Source organism: Podarcis bocagei (assembly GCF_964188305.1).
Source record: "Podarcis bocagei genome assembly, chromosome: 18".
Lineage (NCBI taxonomy): Eukaryota > Metazoa > Chordata > Lepidosauria > Squamata > Lacertidae > Podarcis > Podarcis bocagei.
In genome coordinates this window covers 2,707,294-2,730,343 of record NC_138144.1, presented here as the reverse complement: position 1 = coordinate 2,730,343, position 23,050 = coordinate 2,707,294, and the positions used below count along the sequence as shown (strand labels likewise).

At 45.6% G+C, this 23,050-nt stretch overlaps 2 protein-coding genes and 1 long non-coding RNA gene across 3 annotated transcripts in view; 2 read left to right on the top strand and 1 right to left on the bottom strand.

The window, feature by feature from the left end:
• LOC308577594 (calcium/calmodulin-dependent protein kinase type IV-like) overlaps positions 1-7,425 on the top strand; it is a 39,248-nt gene extending 31,823 nt beyond the window's left edge. The window contains exons 8-12 of the mRNA XM_081177940.1: positions 330-404; positions 1,984-2,059; positions 4,291-4,417; positions 5,717-5,869; positions 7,031-7,425. Coding sequence (XP_081034066.1) covers positions 330-404; positions 1,984-2,059; positions 4,291-4,417; positions 5,717-5,869; positions 7,031-7,300 — 701 coding nt within the window. The 3' untranslated portion in view covers positions 7,301-7,425. The remainder of the gene's footprint in view (positions 1-329; positions 405-1,983; positions 2,060-4,290; positions 4,418-5,716; positions 5,870-7,030) is intronic.
• Positions 1-19,322, bottom strand: part of EFNA2 (ephrin A2) — a 256,111-nt gene extending 236,789 nt beyond the window's left edge. Inside the window, exons 1-2 of the mRNA XM_081178107.1 lie at positions 19,307-19,322; positions 13,508-13,592 (exon numbers count right to left, since the gene is read on the bottom strand). The gene's annotated coding sequence lies outside the window, so the exon portion shown is untranslated. The remainder of the gene's footprint in view (positions 1-13,507; positions 13,593-19,306) is intronic.
• On the top strand, positions 11,715-13,744 carry LOC308577791. Its single transcript, XR_014003690.1, has 2 exons — positions 11,715-12,382; positions 13,514-13,744. It is a non-coding gene; the product is annotated as an uncharacterized lncRNA (long non-coding RNA).
• Positions 19,323-23,050: the final 3,728 nt, after the last annotated feature.

Sequence of the window (23,050 nt, the reverse complement as noted above, 5' to 3'; positions counted from 1 at the left end):
TTTCGTCTTGCGAGGCACCACTGTAGTCCCAAAAAACAGCTGGAGACCCAAGTTCGGGGAAACACCGTTCTGGATCTTTTGAGAGGCTGCGCTTCCTTGCCCACGTCTCACCTGGGTGCAGCCATCCTAGAAGAAGAAGAAGAGTTTGGATTTGATATCCCGCCTTTCACTCCCTTTAAGGAGTCTCAAAGCGGCCAACATTCTCCTTTCCCTTCCTCCCCCACTCAATCCTAGTGGGAAAGATGGGCAGTGGGGAGAACAGAGCGCATCCCATTTGTTTTAACGGGGTCGCCTTTGAAATCTGTCCCTCCCTCTCCATTTTGCACCAGGTGATTTTGGATTGTCCAAGATTGTGGATGAGCAGGACACGATGAAGACAGTGTGTGGCACCCCCGGATACTGTGGTGAGTGGGCGAAAGAGCAAAAGCAGGGGGGATCCAGCTAGTTTAGGGGCTGTCAAAACTAGAACTCTGTGCCAAGAGAGAGGGCATAATACAGTGGTACCTCGGATTACATACGCTTCAGGTTATGTACGCTTCAAGTTACAGACTCTGCTAACCCAGAAATAGTGCTTCAGGTTAAGAACTTTGCTTCAGGATGAGAACAGAAATTGTGCTCCGGCGGCGTGGCAGCAGCAGGAGGCCCCATTAGCTAAAGTGGTGCTTCAGGTTAAGAACAGTTTCAGGTTAAGAACGGGCCTCCAGAACGAATTAAGTACTTAACCCGAGGTACCACTGTAGAGCCCCAGCACCTATCAGCCTGGGATATAAAACAAGGTAAAACAAAATAAAAACAAGGAGATAATTAAAACAAAACAGCAAAACAATGCCATTATTATTATTAAAGCAAAGACGAAGGGCAGGATAGAAAATAATAATAATAATAATAATAATAATAATAATAATAATAATAATAATAATAATGGCATTGTTTTGCTGTTTTGTTTTAATTATCTCCTTGTTTTTATCCTGCATTTTATTCCGTGACCCACCCCGAGATCTTATGACTAAGGGCAGTATATAAATTTAGTAAATAAATATTAAATTTGTCAGGACCACCCCCCTCCAACCTGGAGTCCTCTGTCCAGTTCTGGGCACCACAGTTTTAGAAGGACATTCCCTCACTGCGAGAAGCGAAGTTACAGGAAACCAGGCAGAGGGCCTTCTCGGTAGTGGCGCCCGCCCTGTGGAACGCCCTCCCGTCAGATGTCAAGGAAATAAACAACTATCTGACGTTTAGAAGACATCTGAAGGCAGCCTTGTTTAGGGAAGTTTTTAATGACTGACGTTTCAATGTATTTTTAATCTTTTGTTGGAAGCCGCCCAGAGTGGCTGGGGAACCCAGCCAGATGAGCAGGGTATAAATAAAAATTATTATTATTATTATTATTATTATTATTATTATTATTATTATTAGCAAGCTGGAACGTTCGCAGATGAAGGCGACCAAGATGCTAAATGGTCTGGGAACCAAGCTTTACAGGGAATAGTTGAGGGTGGTTGGGGGTGTTTTTCTCCTGGAGAAGACTTGAAAGATCACTGCAGGGATTGACTTTAAGACGGGGAAACTGAGTTGGACAGATCCTTCCAGCCCTGCAAAGATCTGTGCATGACCTTGTGAGCTTTTCCCTTCCTCCTCCTCCTCCTCCATCAGAAGCTAAGTCTTTCTCACCCTTTCCAAATCTCATGCACACATGCAACTCACTGGGGAATAAGTGGTAAATTAAGAATATGCCCCGCTGCTGCCTCCTCCTCCGCCTCAGCAACTTCCAAAGGATGCAACCTGTCAACGCCTCACACTTGCCTCCCACAAACTAACTGCGGCAGGTGTGAAAGCATGGCAGAGCGCAAAAGGAGCAGAGAAAGGGGGGGGGAGAGAGAGAGAGAAAGAGAGAGGAACGAGTGGGCGAAGGATGATACATATGCTCGCTGCCTGTGCTCCTTGCTTTTTTCAAATTTTATTTCACTCTTCCAACGCCTCCAGCACCCGAGATTCTCCACGGTTCTCCCTACGGCCCAGAAGTGGATATGTGGTCTGTCGGTGTCATCACATATATCTTGTGAGTAACGTTAAAATGCTTTGACACGTCGCGATTCCTCCTTCCTCTCCCCTCCTTCATCCGTGCGCAGGCCCAATGGGCAAAACGCCTTTGCCTCTACAGTGGTACCTTGGTACTCAAATGGTTTAAAGGTAAAGGGACCCCTGACCATTAGGTCCAGTCGTGGCCGACTCTGGGGTTGCTAGGTTGGGAGGAGCAGGGACCGCGCAACGGGAGCTCACCCCGTCGCGGGGATTCGAACCGCCGACCTTCTGGTCGGCAAGTCCTAGGCTCTGTGGTTTCCTAGCTAAAGAGAGAGAAAGATTGCTGCGTGACTCGTCCTTTTGTTACCTGGACAGGTTAGGTCACGGCCACCTTCTATCACATGCAAAAGGAAGGATGCTCCAGCCAGGAGGAACAGGAAGTTTCTCCTGGCTGGACCAAACACTCCCTCGCATGTTTTCTCTAGCGTTACCAGGAATGTTGTACTTGGCCGCCTCTCATGGATCACATCCCACACGATGCCCCCCTGGCATGTACACAAGCAGAAAGCGAACCTGACACGAATGAAGCTGTGCTGATGTGAACAGCTGGCGGGAGGGAGCTTGGAGGACACGCTGTTGTTGTTTTGTGGGGGGGGGGAGAACTTCACTAAGGCGGTACTGTGACATGAATCCCCCCCCCCGAGAACTGCATGCATCAAAACCCAGAGGGATCAGGGTGACGGATGTAGCAAGAGTAAGGTTAGCCACTTTCTGCACCACCCCTCGCAGCGACACTGACAAAGGGAGGCTTGACCTCCTTTCTCTCTCCTGCCCGCTGCCGCTGTTTCAATTGACCTAAATGGAACAGATGGCGGTCACAGCCCGTCAAAATATGTTGGGTTTCCATTGGTTTGGCTTGTTAGGATTTACACACACACACACACACACACACACACACACACACACACACACAATCTCTAGCCAAGTTGAAAGTAAACGCAGCCCTGAGGCTTTCTGCTTAAACATTTCAGCAGCAGCAAGCAGATGATTTCCCCCCCAAAAAAACTCCCTCCCCCCCGACTGAATAGACACTGATGCTGAGGAGAGCCAAGCAGCAGATTTTTGTGTGTGTGTGTATTTTAAGAGACGCGGGTGGCGCTGTGATCTAAACCACTGAGCCTCTTGGGCTTGCTGATCGGAAGGTCGGTGGTTCGAATCCCCGCGAAGGGGTGAGCTCCCGTTGCTCCGTCCCAGCTCCTGCCAACCTAGCAGTTCGAAAGCACGCCAGTGCAAGTAGATAAATAGGTACAGCTGCGGCGGGAAGGTAAACGGCGTCTCTGCGCTCTCTGGTTTCTGTCACGGTGTCCTGTTGTGCCGGAAATGGTTTAGTCCTGCTGGCCACATGACCTTTAAAGCTGTCTGTGAACAAACGCCGGCTCCCTCGGCCTGAAAGCGAGATGAGCGCCGCAACTCCGTAGTCGCCTTTGACTGGACTTAACCGTCCAGGGGTCCTTTACCATATTTTAAGCAAAGGAAGCATGAACTTGAAAAACATGCTGCCCCCCTCGAACGTCAGATCCATTACTTCACCAGAGGAATCTTCAGAGGGTTAGGATTCTGCAAGGACTGGTGCCCAGTTATTGAAACCTGAGTCGATTAATCATACGAGTTTTGCAAGTAGATTGATGGATCGTTCAGTTGCACTTCGGTATTTTGTGGGGTGGTGGGAGTGGCATAGTTCTGGAGCCCTAGTTATTCTTTGTATGTGTGCCTGCTGAAATCATGTGGTTTAGCAATTACCGTATTTTTTGCTCTATAAGACTCCCTTTTCCCCTCCTAAAAAGTAAGGGGAAATGTGTGTGCGTCTTATGGAGCGAATGCAGGCTGCGCAGCTATTCCAGAAGCCAGAACAGCAAGAGGGATTGCTGCTTTCACTGCGCAGCGATCCCTCTTGCTGTTCTGGCTTCTGAGATTCAGAATTCCCCCCCCCCTTGTTTTCCTCCTCCAAAAACTAGGTGCGTCTTGTGGTCTGGTGCATCTTATAGAGCGAAAAATATGGTAAATCCTCTTCCCAGATCAGTAACTCACAGAGAGAGGTAGCGGGCATAATCCTCAGGTATTTAGAGCTTTATTAATTTGAGGGTAACTACAACACACGTCGGCCTGTGTGTGTCCGTTTATCATCACCTTTCTCCTCAATATTTTATGTAAACTATTTACAGGTGTTTTATTATTATTATTCTGTTCTTTTAAAAAAAAATTCCCCAGGCTTTGCGGCTTCGAGCCTTTTTTTGACCCGAGAGGAGACCAATATATGTACAGCAGGATCCTAAACTGTGACTACGAGTTTGTCTCTCCGTGGTGGGATGAAGTGTCTCTCAACGCCAAGGATTTGGTGAGTTGCTTTGAGCCCTACCCAGACAGGGGAGCCAGCTTGTGGGAATGTTCAGGGTGGCAGGAGAGGATATTGTTGTTGTTGTTTAGTCATTTAGTCGTGTCTGCCTCTTCATGACCCCCTAGACCAGAGCACGCCAGGCACTCCTGTCTTCCACTGCCTCCCGCAGTTTGGTCAAACTCATGCTGGTAGCTTCGAGAACACTGTCCCACCACCTCGTCCTCTGTCGTCCCCTTCTCCTTGTGCCCTCCATCTTTCCCAACATCAGGGTCTTTTCCACGGAGTCTTCTCTTCTCATGAGGTGGCCAAAGTCTTGGAGCCTCAGCGTCAGGATCTGTCCTTCCAGTGAGCACTCAGGGCTGATTTCCTTCAGAATGGAGAGGTTGGATCTTCTTGCAGTCTATGGGACTCTCAAGAGTCTCCTCCAGCACCAGAATTCAAAAGCATCCATTCTTCGGTGATCAGCCTTCTTGATGGTCCAGCTCTCACTTCCATACATCACTACTGGGAAAACCAGAGCTTTAACTATATTGTTTATTAATATCCTTCCTAACTTGCATTAGCAAGTTCCTTTACTTAGCAGAGCGCATTCCCCTTTACACAGCAGAAAACTGGTTGCAAACTCGTGTGAGTTTCTTAAGACAATACGCAATTCAAGCTGGCTTGTCCAGGTTGAAATGTGTTCTAATATTTTCCTGGTAAGACCCCTTTGTAGTGATCAGGTGGGATTGCTATGAGGAATTATAACAAATACAGAGTAAGCCATCTGTGTCAGCAATGAAAGCATTGCGTTGACTGGGTTTAAACTATTTTGATATGATTCTTGATCAATCCACACCTCTGCATCCCTGTTCCATGGATCCCGCTGGCTGTTTTGGCTTCCTCTTTAGCCCTACGCAACCTCTCCCTCCCGGGAGAAGCTACGCGGGGCTAAAGAAGCCATAGCCCCGTGCAGCCTCTCCCTGCCGGAAGGGCTGCGCGCGGCTATCCCTGAAGCCTGGAGAGCGAGAGGGGTCAGTGCGCACCGATGCCTCTCATTCGCGAAAGTAACGCGAAGCCTTTGGAGCACGGAGGGAGTGCTCCCTCTTCGCTTCGGAGGCTTAGCGTTGCTATCGCTGAAGCCAAGGAGCCTGCATTCGCTCCATAGGACGCACACACATTTCCCCTCAATTTCTGGAGGGGGAAAAGTGCGTCCTATAGAGCGAAAAATACGGTAATAATGCCAAGCATCCAAGCCTCTGAGCAGAATCAAGGCATCCAGGCCTCATCACCCACCTTGTCATGGCTGGTCTTTTCCAGGTTCAGAAACTGATCGTTCTGGACCCCCAGAAGAGGCTCACAGTGCAACAGGCTCTGGAGCACCCCTGGGTGATGGGCAAAGCCGCCAAGTTCGCCCACATGGACAGCACACAGAAGAAGCTGCAGGAGTTCAACGCGAGGCGCAAGCTGAAGGTAATAATGGTGCAAAGAGCTGCGGCGGGGCTAGCATAGTGATGGAGGCAATAAGCTGAAGCCGAGGAGCGCAATCTCTAAAACACAGCCACTATGTACACACATGCGCTGCAGTCTTACCAGTCTTACTCCTCTTATTTCATTACAAGCGCATAAACAACAGAAACTTGCCACAGACTATGGTGGCTGGTAGCTTTTTTAACTTGGTAGGTGCAGTTTTTAACCTCGCTGCTAACGTCCTTGTTATGTACTGAGTTGAATAGGATCCAAAATGCAGCAGTCTGATTGGTCCTAGAACAATAGGATCCAAAATGCAGCAGTCTGATTGGTCCTAGAACAATGCAGCAGTATGATTGGTCTGCAGGAGCCACCCAATCCAGCTCCAGATGGAAGTGAATCCACAACCTGATTGGCCTACAGGAGAATCCCAGAATTAGCCAATCACGGGCAGCCCATTGTGTAAATAATGTATATAAAGCAGATACTTTGGGGAAACATTCATTCCTCCTCACCACTATGAGCTGAATAAAGAGCATGAAATCCACTCTCGACTCCGAGTTTATTTCAGTCCCTGTGGAGATGGCAGTCCTGAATTGGTGGCGCATGCCCTTCTGGCTTGCACTCCTTATAAAGACTTGAGGAATGATATTATCACCCCTCTTTTATCGTCCATTCTGGGTCGCCCAGCCACTGCCACAGTGTCCTTTCTCTTGGCAGATCAAGAGGAACAGGTGACAGCAATCAGAATAAGGTCCACTATTTGACTGCTGATTCAGGACCCTAAAATGTATTTTATATAACTGATTTTTTATTTCTATTCTTTGTATATCCTGTGGTTGTTTTATTGATAGTTCTTAGGTAAATATACTAGCGTTGATACTACATCAAATGCCTTGTGACTCCAACATTTTGGCTCCCAAAGCCGCAAACCCGGAAGTGAGTGTTCCGGTTTGCGAACTTTTTTTGGAAGCCAAACGTCCAACATGGCTTCCGCTTGAGTGCAGGAAGCTCCCGCAGCCAATTGGCAGCCACGCCTTGGTTTTGGAACGTTTTCGGGTGTCGAACCAAAGTATGACTGTACTAATATTAAGTTATGGCAATAATTGGTGAGAATATTTTTTTAAAAAAATGATTCCCCTCTTCTCAACGTGTCTTACGCAGGCTGCGATGAAAGCTGTGGTAGCATCTAGCCGGCTTGGCAATCACGGCCACCATGACAGCTCCAGGAATGGGCGGCACCAAGACACCCCCAAGGAACCGGGACTGGTCCAAGGAGCAAGGGGCGCCCTCCTCCTCGAGGACAACGCTTGCAAGAAGACGCCCTCCAGGACCGGCGGGGTGGCGGATCCTGCACCAGCTGCCTCAGGGAAGCTCGACGAGAGCCACGGTGCCACAGCCGCAGCATTCAACGGCTCCAGCGGCGAAAGTTAGCCCTGTGCAAGCCTGGTTGCTTTGCTCCTGACAGACGTCGAAAGGGAGGGGAGGGAGGTCTGTCCTCATCACCGCAGCAGATAGACCAAAACAAGAAGACAAAAAAGATGAAGAAGAAAGGGTGGAAATAAACAAACAAAGCCACTTGGCGCGTTTTAAGACGGCGTTCTCGGACGACGAAGGAGCAACCGATCTTGAAAGCTAGCAGGTGTTAGGAGGCAGTGATGTTGTAGTGTGTAGCTTTGCATACAAAGGGTGCTGTGTTGAAGAGAAGTTGTCGTCTACGGCAGTTATTCCGACCCCCGCCCCACAATTTTCCGACAATGTCCTCTTTCCGGAACGTATTTTTAAAATCCCTCTCCCAACCAATGGCTCTTTAGAGGAAAAAGGCTATCAAAGGAAGAAAACTTGAGCTGGGCTTTTAAACTAAGACCGTCATAAGAGCCTCGCAGCTGGATCAAGCCATAGTGGGAACAGAACAGCGTCCTGTTTTCATGGTGGTCCACATGCGCTGATGGAAAGCCTGCAAACAAGGATTGCAGCAGCACACTGCCATTTGTGATTCCCAGTGACTTAGTCTTCAGAGGCACCTTGCCCCCAACAGGGCAGGTCGAACACAACCACCGTGGCTCATAGCCCCTGATACACCTATCTCAGTCTCAGTCAGTTTTATTGCACATAACCAAAGGCTGCCGCAACGTACACAGAATTATTTGGCAATTAAAAGAAAATATACTGAATTGATAAAAAAGACTTAAAACATTTATATTATTAAAACATTACGTACTCTAAACAGAGCTATAAAAGTACCCCAATGTACAAATAAAAACATTAAACAATAAAATCCATAAGCTAAAATCATCACATGGTCACTAATGTTAAAAACAGTATCAATTAATGCAGTGTGCAATTTATACTCAGAGTTTGGTGACAAAGATAGAGCATAGCCTGAGGTAGATAGATAGGATCAAATAAATTCATCTCCTTTACAGTTAATGGCTACCTTGGCTATATAATTTGCTCTAATTTTCCTAGCAGCAGTTGCAAAAAGTGCTACACACCAGGTCACATACTTATCTGTGTCTGGATACACCTATCTTCTGTGAATTGCTTAACCTGCTTTTAAAGCTGGTGGTCACCACTAGATCTGGTGGGAGCAAATTCCATGGTTTCATGGTCTGCAGTGTGAAGAGGTCCTGCCTTTTCTCTGCCCTTCAGTGTCAGGGTTTATGATGTCTCTCTCACACCGAGACGCGTCAAGCTGGCAGGTTTGTTACCCTGAGGTTTATTTAGTATTTACACAGTAGTTTCAGTCCGAGCCCTCAAGGCTCAATCTTCTCCGGATGAGACTTGGGACAGCCTGCCCCTCATCTTCCTCTTGAGCAGAATCTAACAACGGCAGTTCCTCTGGAGCAGGCTCTGTCTGCCTTGTGGGAATTTATAGCCTGCATTCCGGGATGCGAGAGGCTTCCATCACTCTCAGTGTGGGCAGGAATCAAGCCTCTACTCCCCTCTGCCTGTCCCCCTTCTTCACCGGCATCTTCGTTGTCGCTCTGGGAAGGGACGTCCCTGACATCCAGCTTCAATGGCTGACCGAAATTGGATTCTAGTATTATGAGAAGCAGATGATGTCTTCCTGTCCACTTTCTTCATGCCGTTAAAGAAAACCAGTGACTGGTATTTGGAGACGTACTGTCTCTGACGGTGGACATAGGAATTCATGGCTCCCTACCCTCCATGATGTATAAACTCCTTGCAATGCGTCCTCATCGCCCAGGAATATCTTAAGCTGCCTTATCGCAGGTCGCAAAACTTAGCCCACTGAGTCCCACAATGTCTCTGCAGGGGGTCTCAGATGACCCTCTTATAAATGCTGGGGGTTGTTCCAGATACAAAGCTGGTGCTCTTTTAACACTTGAGGTTACGGGCTTTCCCCAGAACTGTATCCTCAACTTTAGATTTCCACATATCCCAAGTTCAGTTCATTAAACAAATTCATAGTAAAGGTAAAGGGACCCCTGACCATTAGGTCCAGTCATGACCAACTCTGGGGTTGCAGCGCTCATCTCTCTTTATTGGTTGAGGGAGCCAGCATACAGCTTCCGGGTCACGTGGCCAGCAGGACTAAGCCGCTTCTGGCGAACCAGAGCAGCGCACGGAAACACCATTTACCTTCCCGCCAGAGTGGTACCTATTTATCTACTTGCACTTTGGCGTGCTTTCGAACTGCTAGGTTGGCAGGAGCAGGGACCGAGCAACGGGAGCTCACCCCGTCACGGGGATTCAAACCGCCGACCTTCTGATCGGCAAGCCCTAGGCTCTGTGGTTTAACCCACAGCGCCACCCGCATCCCTTAAACAAATTCATACGTCTAATTAATTAAATAACACTCCAGGGCGGCCAGCCTGATGACAGGTAAAGCAGGAACCTGAACGCATCAGCAGCATCAACAGCAAATCTCCCAACTTCTGACTTCCAGCAGCCACCAACAATGGAAGAGGAACAAAAGCCATTGTGGCTGGTAGCCATCGGAAAGCATGTACAAATTCGTGCGTGTGTTTGTGTGTGACAAGGCCACTGGGTCATTACCACCTCATCAAAATCCGCACCTGAACAGTTGGCCTTGCCGAGAGGATAATCTTGCGGCTGGTTTCACTGCTAGAGTGAACATGATTACAGTGGTACCTTGGTTCTCAAATTTAATCCGTTCCGGAAGTCCGTTCCAAAACGTTCCAAAACCAAGGTGCGTTTTCCCATAGAAAGCCATGCAAAATGGATTAATCCGTTCCAGACTTTTAAAAACAATCCCTAAGACAGCAATTGAACATGAATTTTACTATCTAACGAGACCGTCGACCCATAAAATGAAAGCAATAAACAATGTACTGCAGTCACACAATCCATCCATCAGTAGCTGGACTGGGTTCCACACAGTCACTAAAACAAAACAAAAAAAGAGCCACAAAAACGCAAAATAAACGGCAAAAACATACAGACCTCAGTGTAACACTCAAAACGGAAGCGTGGCACTCAAAACGGAGCATGTTCGACTTCTGGAAAAAGTTCACAAACCAGAACACTTACTTCCGGGTTTGCAGTGTTTGGGTTCCAAGTTGTTTGAGTACCAAGGCGTTTGAGAACCAGGTACCACTGTATTTGAAAACGCCCTCTGCCCTCTTCGAAAAGTGACTAAATCACCCCTTTAACCGCCACTTAACCTTCCCAGAAGCGTTTGCAAATACATGGCAATATTCTTCCGTAAGTGTCTGAATGAAAGAACGCACATATTAAAGACTTCTGAGCGGAACAGACTACCGACACAGTATTTTGGTTGAAACCCAAAACTTAGGTCTATCAATGCAACCTTTTGCTATGAAACATCGCCTGGAATCCAAGGGCTAACGCTCATGTCCATTGCTTATAATGACCTTGGTTTAACGTGGAGAACAGCCATCCCTAACCTGTACAAAAAGTGGCTGCTGTGTTGGGTGAGAATGATGTTTTCCCTACATTAGTCTTTTAGGTGCTCTGGGACACTGAAAAAAAGCCATTTAAATCCAAGGGGGCGGGGGCGGTGAGCGTGTTTGCTTACACTGTTAAGGCAATCTGGATTTCTGGCAGCTTTTACTTAGATTGTTAACAAGTTTGTGAATAAGAAATCGGCAAGGAGCTAGCAGTGGAGGGAAGGAAACCGACAAGAGTGTTGAATGAGAATGAATTGGAGGGACCTATGGGACATAACTCTACAACTAAACTACCCCACAAGGGTACTGTGAAGATAAAATCGAGAGGACAGAACTATGCATGTCGACTTGAGCTCGTTGGGAGAAAGGTGGTGGTGGGGAATAGAAGAAAATGTTTAAACCTGCAAAAAACAGCAACATCACCCCATTGTCTTTAGCGACATCTACAAAAAGATGTAAGGAAGAGCCTTCTTCTGGTTAATATATGCACCGCATCAGGACATACTTATCAAAGGGCTTGTGAAGACAAACGATGTTTTCCACTTTAACCGTGTGCATTTTGGAGGCGCAGATTTCACGAAAACTAATTGCGCACAAAGTTTTCAAAAGCTGCGCAACCGATGTAAGGGAAGCGAGGGTTGGAAATTGCTGCGTGTGTGTGGCAGAGGCAGTCCAACTTACTGACCCCAACTTACCTGACCATTGGCCATCCTGGCTGCCCAACATCTGGCTGCCCCTGGCGCAGAAACCTCTTGTTTTCCTGGTTTTTTAGAAACAGGCACCTTAAAGGCTGTGATTCTATGCATAGTTACTCAGTTGTTAAGCCCCATGCCTTCTCCTGGGAAAGTATGTATCTGATCGCAGGCTATACATTGCTCAGGAGCAAGTTCCGTTTAATTCAATGGGGCTTGTTCAGCCCATGGTAAGTTTCTAAAGCCTGGGAACTGCAATTTCCCATTCAGGGAGCTAGAGTTCTCAACACTCTTAAACCGTGATTCTGGGGTTCTTTGGGGGAAAGCTGTGTGCTTTAAATTTATGGCATGGCTCTGCTGACAGGCTGTGAGACTTGCTTCTGAGCAAACATAAACAGGGCTGCACTGTAAATATATTTCCTTACGACCACTTGCTTGCTCTTTGATCCTCACATGGAGACATGTGGGGGGAATTTATTCTGGTTGGAAATTCAGGCGACTGTGTTCACATACCACCACCGATGGGCATAGGGTTGTATCAAACATCAGTAATACTCAAGATATGAGTCACTGAAATTAACTTACATGACTCACAGAGGTCGGTCAGTTTGAATGGGTCTTCTCAACCCATAGGCCTCTCCCCAAAACAATACAAATGTGCATTCCCCCTTTGCAAATTTTAGATATAAACCTTCCAAGAAAAGTTTTATTAATGCAAAAATGGGGGGAGGCGGAACTGACATTCTAGATCTTTGAGTTCAGTCTTTTCTTTTGGCTGAAATTTAGGATTCCAGAAGAAAAGGGCTAAAGGAAAATTTACAAAAACCGAAGAAGAAAAGACATTTACAAAGTCTTGGAGATCTTCATCTCTTGAAAGGGCTGACAGTGGAGCCATCTGTCACTAAAGACTTCATATGTTTCAAAATGTATAGAGAGAAAATAAGACTTTTTTTTATTTGGAAGTTAGAGAGCAGCTGCTGTCATCGCGCTTGTATTGTTCAACTCTCTGGTGGTTTGTTTCATTAGTGTGACACGGTTTACAATTTCGCAGCCCTCCAGATGGGTGTGGGTTATTTAATTATTGCAGGTGTACTTCTGTAACATGCCATTGACATAATGGCACACTATTAGTGCATTGATACTGGACCATCCACACATCATTCCACCGCTGTTCCGTGATGTTTCCCCAGTGTTACTGCATCAATGCCATGCAGAAGGGCAGGTTTTGTGGTACGAAAAGTTACAGGGTTTCAGTTACGGGACAGGTACTGATTGGAAAGGAAGGAATGAATCCATTCCAAAAACCTTTTGAGGTATTGGAAGCCGGATGGTGTAGAAACCGTCACGATACTATCATGAGCACAAATCGTCATGAATATAAAAAGGACGTCCAGAGGGGCCTCAAAAAAAAAAAAAAACCACAGGACCCCGTTTTTAATCTATCTGGCTGGGGTCAGGGGTCAACCTGGCATGCAAATGCTATTCAGCATGCGCTAAACTAGAAGCGGAGAAAATGAATCCCATTTTCCCGGTTGACAAATTGTACATCCGTGTACAAGACTAGGAAAGAAAGATGGCTAGTTTGCTTGCAACCTGTCCCGGAAAGCTGTTTCCTGAGAGCAAACCTGCAATCGAGTGTAGAATCCTCCTACTTACTTTCTCAGCCAGCCATGACCTCCTTTTGGGAACTCCATTCCAATTCCTCTCCTACCTGATTTTATTTCTTTATCTCTTGGCAGTGAGCATTCTCTGGACACCAGAGCGTTCACTCATCCTCATTAGAATGCTTTTGAGTTTTTCCCCACCCCAAGGTTTTTGGGGCTTTTAACCATATTTTTGTACTTCTGTAATGTAAACCCCTGGGGCTCAGTGAACCTGTCATTACCTCCCTCTTGCACACTGGCTGTGCGTTTTGGTTACATAAGCATCCGCACTGACACACCAGAGCATCAGAAATAGACGGAATGAGTGACTCTGTATTGATGGGGGCTGGGAATGATAATAATATGTACATAAAAATATATAGAGTGTTGTAGATGTTCCTGATTTACCTTCAGAACTTCTTGACTCATGGAAACATGTAGCTCTGCATTATGCTGTTGAAATCGCAGTGGTTCGGTGGGAGAAAAAACAGCTCTGAAAAAAAACAGTTGTGAGTTTTAGAAATGTGGGTGTTTCAGACTAGCCTCTTATAATAATAATTTAGCAATTCAACACATTTGTGACCCTTTTGGTGTTATAGGTACATACGGAAGCATACTACTGTCAATAAAATATATCTGTAATTCTTTGAGACTGGTTCTTTTCGAAAAGGCACCACGCTGCTGATATTCTTGCACATAAACATTGCATTAGAGCATTAAAAAACCGGTATATAGGTCAAGCTAGAACTTTAGGGCCTTTCAGGTCTTTTGGACAGCAGCTTGCATTAGCCCCAGCCAGCGTGACTATAAACCAGGCACTGAATCCAGCTCCAGTTTCAGAACTCATTCTATAACTGTCTCCAGTGAAACCAGGAGCCAAAGGTTTGAGGCACAGAGCAGAAATAATTCAGGAAAGGACAAAGGGAAACTCTCTCGGTCCCTACCTCGGATGCCCCCTCTTCCCAAGAGCTCAATAAACGGGAAAACCATATTGGGTTGACTTGAGGCCAGGCTCGAGTGCCAGACCTTCTGTCCTAAAACAAATAGCTGTAAGCTTGAACAGGCAGGATTTTTTATCTCTCCAAAGCTGCCTATCTGCTTTTGAATGTATTATGGAACACACACAACCCAATGCCTCCACATCCTATGTGTCGGTTTTGTGATTGTGTTGCTTCTTGTTTGAAAGTAGCAGGTTTCCAAATGATTGGCCACACGCAGGGTTATCTGGGATGGGAGTAGTATGTACATATAATCGATATATGCCAACTTTCTCTAGATGTTGTGGACTGCAATTCCCATCAGCCCCAGCTGGCATGTTAGGGATGTTAGAGAGAAATTCAGTTCAGTCCTCATTTAAAAGTGAACTTGTTGGTTCAAGGGAAAAGCAAGTATAAAAAGGAGAATTCCCGGGATGCCAAGATTCAAATTTGGGTTAAGTACTCTTTGGTGACAAGGGACGCGTGTGGCGCTGTGGGTTAAACCACAGAGCCTAGGACTTGCCGATCAGAAGGTTGGCAGTTCGAATCCCTGCATGGGGTGAGCTCCCATTGCTCAGTCCCTGCTCCTGCCAACCTAGCAGTTCAAAAGCATCTCAAAGTGCAAGTAGATCAATAGGTACCACTCCAGCGGAGGTAAACAGCGTTTCCGTGCGCTGCTCTGGTTCGCCAGAAGCGGCTTCGTCCTGCTGGCCACATGACTCAGAAGCTGTACGCCGGCTCCCTCGGCCAATAAAGCGAGATGAGCGCCGCAACCCCAGAGTCGGCCACGACTGGACCTAATGGTCAGGGGTCCCTTACTCTTTGGTGACAGAACCCCAACAGAGATTTTAAATCACAAAATATGCAGCAAAGTGAAGCCTGGAAATATAGGCTGTTAAGACCTTTAAAGCATGTCCTTCTGAGTTCCAAAACTTCCCTCTTCTTCTTCCAGCACAGGAAAGGACCGCATGTTTGGTTAAAACTTACAAACAGTTTATAAGAAGTAAATAAAGAAGCCGCGTACAGGATAAAGGAAGTATTTTATTTCTCTTTATGTTTTTTTCCTTGTTGGAAGTGTACTGTTGTTAAGTTTGTTTCATTTTAAATGTTATGGCGGTGGATTTGTTTGTTTTAGTTGTTGTTGTAGTAGATGTGTCTTGCAAGTAACTTCAATAAAAATTAAAACAGCAAAACAAAAAAATTGCAAACCCTTCACAGGTCAGGTTCGTGTGCTTTTGGATACATCAGTCAGAAATGTTGCACTGGCAAGAAAAACATGGCTGAGTTACAAAGTGGCAAAAGCTCCTCAGTTACAGTGGTACCTTGGGTTAAGTACTTAATTTGTTCCGGAGGTCCGTACTTAACCTGAAACTGTTCTTAACCTGAAGCACCACTTTAGCTAATGGGGCCTCCTGCTGCTGCCGGAGCACGATTTCTGTTCTTATCCTGAAGCAAAGTTCTTAACCTGAAGCACTATTTCTGGGTTCGCGGAGTCTGTAACCTGAAGCGTATGTAACCCGAGGTACCACTGTATTGGTACAGTATAGGATCTCAAGCTGGCTGATGAAAGCTGTGCGGCTCAAACCAGCTCAAACCTCTTCACATGCTGAGCTTCTCAGATAGACTGAGAGTTGGAACAAATGGGCTTTATTACTTATTTCCGGATTTTGCAAGGCAGTTCTTCAGCCAAGGAATGTGTACCAAAAAAAAATGCAAACCCTGAGAAAAAGTGTGGCTATAAATGCATATATTAATGGGAATGACATGCAAAAAACCCCCCACATTCTATGAAAGCAAAATTGCTCTGCAAAAATCTGTACATTGGGCAACACAACATACAGAAGTGTGTCTCTTAGGAGAAACCCACACCAAAATGATGATTAATCTTCAAGAGGACTTTGTGTTTGGGGGGAGAATACAAACCGATAGAACTGAACTTAAGATTGGAAAAAATAAGAAACAGAAGGAAAACTTAAAACTGACAGGTTTGCCCATCCTATGCTGGCACTGATGGGAATTGTAGTCAAAAACATCTGGAGGGCACGAGGTTGGTCCAGGAATGCTCTACACTGTTTTGGTACCTTCCCCCTTTTGTTTTATTTCATGTTTCCTACTGGATTGCTATTTTAACTTCATTAGGTGAGATGCAGGGGTCAGCAAACTTCTTCAGCAGGGGGCCGGTCCACTGTCCCTCAGACCTTGTGGGGGGCTGGACTATATTTTGCGGGGGGGGGGGATGAACGAATTCCTATGCCCCACAAATAACCCAGAGATGCATTTTAAATAAAAGCACACATTCTACTCATGTAAAAACACACCGATTCCCAGACTGTCCGCGGGCTGGATTTAGAAGGTGATTGGGCCAGATCCAGCCCCCGGGCCTTAGTTTGCCTACCCATGGGTAAGAGTCTTCATTTAAATTTTAAAAACCCTGCAGTGATGCACACAGGTGCCCATTTTTAAGGCTTGGTGGCGGCTCTCATTTAGGTAGGGTTTCGTTAGGAAAGTGATTCCTCCTGGTGTTCCTTCCTTGGGTTAATTCATAAGACATCACACAGAGGAGAATTCTGCCCCACTATTGCACACCTTGAAAAGCGTGCCTATTTTCTCCGGGGGAAACGCCAGAGAATTTCAGAAGCCTGGTTTTCTTTCTTTCTTTTTTTAACTTGCGAGGGTGCATGGCCAGAGGAGAGAACATTTCCAGCTGAGCCGGCCACTCACGCATGAGTTGCTTGCCTGCCTGCACACCAGAATGCCCACATTTAGAAGCTGCTGAATTGCAACTCATTACCAAACTTAAAACCATGGAGAGACCTGGTCTGAACAAAGACATTGGATTCTTATCTCATTATACATGACTAAGCCATTTCTCACCTTCTCACCCCTTACCTTTTCCTGGAAGACCTATTGCAGTCGTTAAGAGTCGTCAACAGGCTCATCTCAGCTATCTGCCAATCTCCCATTCCCACCACCTTTCTGAGTAATACCCCTCCCCACCTTCTCACTATATAGAAGGATCTGGCAACTTCTGTTTCAGTGTATCTGAAGAAGTGTGCATGCACACGAAAGCTCATACCAAGAACTAACTTAGTTGGTCTTTAAGGTGCTACTGGAAGGAATTTTTTTATTTTCACATTTAGGAGGTGGGGGCAAGTGCACTGGGAGCTCAACGCCTGTGGCCAAGCCCTCCATAAAATATGGACGGGATAAAATCTTTTCTGTTTCGCAAGGGTATTCCATGCGACTGCGTGCCCAGGATAGGGTGGCGAATAGTGAACACACACACACCCCATTCCAATCCTATATAGTTCTGGAAAGCCCTACACAGGCTATAGGAAAGGCTGCATTCCCTCATATGAAGCTGCCCAGGTTCTGAGGTCTTCAGAAAAGGCCCTTTTCTCAGTCCCATCACCTTCACAATGTACGCTTGTTGGAGAAACTGGGGAGGGCCTTCTTGGTGGTGACTGCTCCTGGGCAACTTTGGAACTCCCTGCCTGGAGAAGCCAGACTACCTCCCTCCTTCTGCCGGCAGGTGAAGACCCTCTTTTTGCAACAGGCTTTGGGGACCTGAATGCTTTTAATGAAAGGGCTGGTGCCACACTGTTTTAAATTGTAATTCTTTGTATCCATATACTGTGTGTGTGTATGTGTGTGTGTGTGTGTGTGTGTGTGCGCGCGCGCGCGCGCACACACACACACACACACACACACACACACGGTGAGTCTTTTAAAAGAGGCCCCATGGAACATGTGTACTCTGTATCCAAAAGGGGCCTCTTTTATCCTCGGATATAAGATCACCAGGTTAATGTGCCAGACTAATGGGATAAAAAGGACTGACAATCCCGGGACCGGGGGGAGGGGACGCTGGAAGAAGATTGGATTGTTTTTATTCTCTTTTTTATCATTAGAAATGTTTTATGAACGATGGGAAAATGTTGAAATGAAATTACTCGGCTCTTGTAAAAATGTTTAAAGAATTAGGTAAAAAGGTAATGGTTATGAGAAGCTGGTAAAAATAAGATTTAAGTTTTAAGTTTTAAGGTTTTTTATAAGATAAGATGAAAATAGAGTAAGGTAATGTAATGACAGAATATTATGAATTATGGAAAGGATTTGCTGTGACAATTATTAATCAAGATACAAGAGATGGGAGGAGGAGGAGGTTATGGAAAGAAGGTAATGAAAGTGGAGAATTTGAAAATGATGATTTTATTTATTTTTTTATTTTTCTGTTTTTGTCTTTTTTCTTTGTAATTTTTTTAAAAAAATTCTTTTTTTAATAAATATCATTTAAAAAAAACAAAACAAAAGGGGCCTCTTTTAAAGGACTCACCCTGTGTGTGTATACATATATGTATACATATATATATAATTTTTTATTCTATCAATGTTTAGTTGTTTTTTTAATGATTCCCTGCTTTCAACTGTTCTTATGTTTATCTGTAAGCCACCCTGAGTCCCTGTCAAGGAAAATGACAGGGTATACTAACTATTATTTTTTTTTATTTTTTTCAGGAGTGTCAACTCCCATCAGCCCCAATGGTCAGGGGATAATGTGGGGGCATTGCTAACAGCATATTTAAGGCAGAGGCCACCCCGATTTTTTACTTGGTCCTTGCAGCCCTCTCAACTACATAAACTAGAACTTCTGTTATCACAGTTAATAGTGATAATAATTTTTTTTATTGTTATTTCTACTCCACCTACTGGTCTGACTGGGTTGCCCCAGCCACTCTGGGCGGTTTCTAACAAAATAATAAAGTGAGACACCAACCCCTGAAAACCTCCCAACTTCAGCTATCTGTGGAAGGTCAGACCATTGTTTATCTTCTTGACATCTGACGTGAGGGAGGGCGCCACCACCGAGAAGGCCCTCTGCCTGGTTCCCTGTAACCTCACTTCTCGCAGGGAGGGAACTGCCAGAAGGCCCTTGGAGCTGGACCTCAGTGTCTGGGCTGGACAATGGGGGTGGAGACGCTCCATCAGGGATACTGGGTCGTTTAGGGCTTTGAAGGTCAGCACCAACACTTTGAATTGTGCTTGGAAACGTCCCGGGAACCAATGTAGGTCTTTCAAGACCAGCCCCCAGTCTAGCTGCCACATTCTGGATTAGCTGTAGTTTCTGGGTCACCTTCTTTTTTAAAAAAATATGCTTTTTTTAAGTTTTCATTTCAAATACACCAACACTGACAAACAAATATTTCAAATCTTTTTACATCTGTCTTACTTTATATGCTCCGTAGAGCCGCTGACTTCCCTCCTTCCCTTCCGCAGCTTTTCTTATTACAATCCTTCATTCACAGTTCCTTAATTAAAAAAAAAAACATGACATAAGATTTATTTTAGTCCTGCTAACATCTTCAAATTTCTACAGTCCTCACTTACATAGACCATAAATTTACTCCATTCTTTTTTGGTACTTTGTTTCTTCCTGACTGCGAATACTATGTGTCGGTTTTGCTAATTCCGCGGAATCGACCAACTTTGTCTGCCACTCCTTTACAGTTGGTATCTCCTGTGTTTCCCACGTTTGTGCTATCAGTTTCTGATAGTTTCTACGGGACCGCCTCTCCCGGTATGCCCCACGGAGGACCTTAAGGTCCATAAATAGCAACACCCTAGAGGTCCCGGGCCCTAAGGAAGTTAGATTAGCCTTAACCAAAGCCAGGGCCTTCTCAACACTGGCTCCAGCCTGGTGGAACGCTCTGTCTCATGAGACCAGGGCCCTGCAGGATCTGATTTCTTTCCGCAGGGCCTGTAAGAGTTGGGTCTTTGGCTTGGAATCAGTTTGATTCCCTCCCCCCTCTTTCTTTTTCCTTTCTCCTCCTGTGAAGAGGCTGCATCCTAATGTTTTAATGTTGTATTTTAATCTTGTTTTTTAAATTGTATTTTAATCAACTTGTTTTGTAGCCTTTCAGACCCTATCTGCCTGCAGACTGTCTCACCAGAGTGGTGCATGCTTTGGTTATCTCCTGCTTGGACTACTGCCATGCGCTCTATGTGGGGCTACCTTTGAAGGTGACCCGGAAACTGCAACTAATCCAGAATGCGGCAGCTAGATTGGTGACTGGGGGCGGCCGCCGAGACCACGTAACACCGGTCTTGAAAGACCTCCATTGGCTCCCAGGACGTTTCCGAGCACAATTCAAAGTGTTGGTGCTGACTTTTAAAGCCCTAAACAGCCTCGGTCCAGTATATCTGAAGGAGCGTCTCCACCCCCATTGTTCTGCCCGGACGCTGAGGTCCAGCACTGAGGGCCTTCTGGCGGTTCCCTCACTGGGAGAGGCCAAGTTATAGGGAACCAGGCAGAGGGCCTTCTCAGTAGTGGCGCCCGCCCTGTGAAATGCCCTTCCAGCAGATGTCAAAGCGATAAACAACTACCTGGCATCAGGGACGCGGACTTATAAAAAATATTGGGGGGGCCCGGGAAAGCTCATGAATAATAAATAAGCTCATGAATATGCAAATAAAGTGGCGCCGCCTCCTCTTGAGCGAATAGGGGAGAGCGTGCTGCGCCTATTAATCAGCTCCGAAGGAAATTGGGTGGAGCTTTTGCTCGGGAGGGAGGGCAGGAGGCATGCAGCCCGACCCTGTGCATTTTGGGCTGGGGGAGGGGCGGCGATGGCGCTCTGCTGGAGGGGCGCCGGAGATTATTGGGGGGCGGAGCCCCCCCAAACGAATTTTTGAGGGGGCTCGGGCCCCCTCAAGCCCCATGGAGTCGGCGCCTATGCCTGGCATTCAGAAGACATCTGAAGTGTTATGTACTAAAGTTCTCACCCTGGGCCAGCAGGGGGATAGTGTAGATAGTTTTCACTCAGGTCCACACCAGTTATTTTAGGCGGGAAACCCTGGGTTGTGGTTGCTACAATGTTGACAGCCGGCTGCCTATAAAAGCAGGCCGGCTGAGCTGTTTGCTGTTCAGTTCTGTCCAGCTTCAATAAAGAGCTTCTCTGGAGAAATCGCTGTGTCCTCTGCTATGTTCGCCCACAACTTAACACTGGCGACGAGGATGGGATTGATGGACATCAGAGCACAGCCAGATGCAGCCACCCTCTGAGCAGAGCTGAATCACTGAGCTGAATCACTGAGCGAAATCACTGGACAGAACCAATTCAGAGCTGACTGTTCTGGCTAGAGCACGGTCTTCCATCCATCGCCCTTCACGCCGGCATCAGAATCATGGCTTCACTTGTGCCTCTGCCGCCGTTTGCGCCAGCCTCTGAATCATGGGACTCCTACCTCGCTCGGTTCGACTGCTACCTCCAAGCCAACGAGCGGACGCAAGTATCACAGGAGCGGGGCCTATTCCTCACCCTCTGTGGGCCTGAGGTGTTTGAGGCGGCCCGAGCATTGGTTGCGCCTGAAGCGGTCCAGGCAACACCGTGGGACACGATCCAAGAGAAGCTCCGCAACCACTACGCACCAAAGCCGTCCAGGATTGCTGCCCGCCATGCGTTCTACCACCGGAACCAGGCGGAGGGGGAGTCAATCAACTATCTACGCTACCCCCCTGCTGGCCCAGGGTAAGAACTTTAGTACATAACATGAAGGCAGCCCTGTTCAGGGAAGTTTTTAATATGTGACATTTTAGTGTATTTTTCATCTTTGTTGGAAGCCGCCCAGAGTGGCTGGGGAGACCCAGCCAGATGGGCGGGGTACAAATGATAAATTTATTATTATTATTATTATTATTATTATTATTATTATTATTATTATTATTATTATTATTATTATTTACAATCGGCAAGACAAGACCCAGATCCCAGGCCTGTCTCCACCCGAAACTGACAAGGAGTACAAATAATAAATTATTATTATTATTTACAATCGACAAGATAAGACCCAGATCCCAGGCCTGTCTCTACCCGGAACTGACAAGAGGTACAAATAATAAATTATTATTATTATTATTATTATTATTATTATTATTATTATTATTTACAATTGACATGATAAGACCCAGTTCCCAGGCCTGTCTCTACCCAGAACTGACAAGGGGTACAAATAATAAATTATTATTATTATTATTATTTGCAATCGACAAGATAAGACCCAGATCCCAGGCCTGTCTCTCCATTAAGCCTTCATGGACTGAGAAAAAGGGAAGACTTTGCTTATGCAGCTGGTTTGTGTAGCAAAACTCAAGTTAATGCATTTTAGCTGACGGATCCCCAGGAAATTTGGGGTGACTGCGCAGTCAGGTTGGGGTAACCTGTCCCTTCAGTTTTATTATTGGTTGTTAGCTGCCCTGAGGAGGACAGGGTATAAATAAAAATTATTATTATTATTACTATTATGAGCCTGGTCTTGGCTGAGGAGGGCGGGGTATAAATATAAATTATTATTATTATTGTTATTGTTATTGTTATTATTATTATTGCTATTATGAGCCTGGTCTTGGCTGAGGAGGGCGGGGTATAAATATAAATTATTATTATTGTTGTTATTATTGTTATTGTTATTATTATTATTATTATTACTATTATGAGCCTGGTCTTGGCTGAGGAGGGCGGGGTATAAATATAAATAATTATTATTATTATTATTATTATTATTATTATTATTATTATTATTATTATTACTATTATGAGCCTGGTCTTGGCTGAGGAGGGCGGGGTATAAATATAAATTATTATTATTATTGTTATTATTGTTATTGTTATTATTATTATTATTATTACTATTATGAGCCTGGTCTTGGCTGAGGAGGGCGGGGTATAAATATAAATTATTATTATTATTATTATTGTTATTATTATTATTATTACTATTATGAGCCTGGTCTTGGCTGAGGAGGGCGGGGTATAAATATAAATTATTATTATTATTATTATTATTATTATTATTATTATTATGAGCCTGGTCTTGGCTGAGGAGGGCGGGGTATAAATATAAATTATTATTATTATTATTATTATTATTATTATTATGAGCCTGGTCTTGGCTGAGGAGGGTGGGGTATAAATATAAA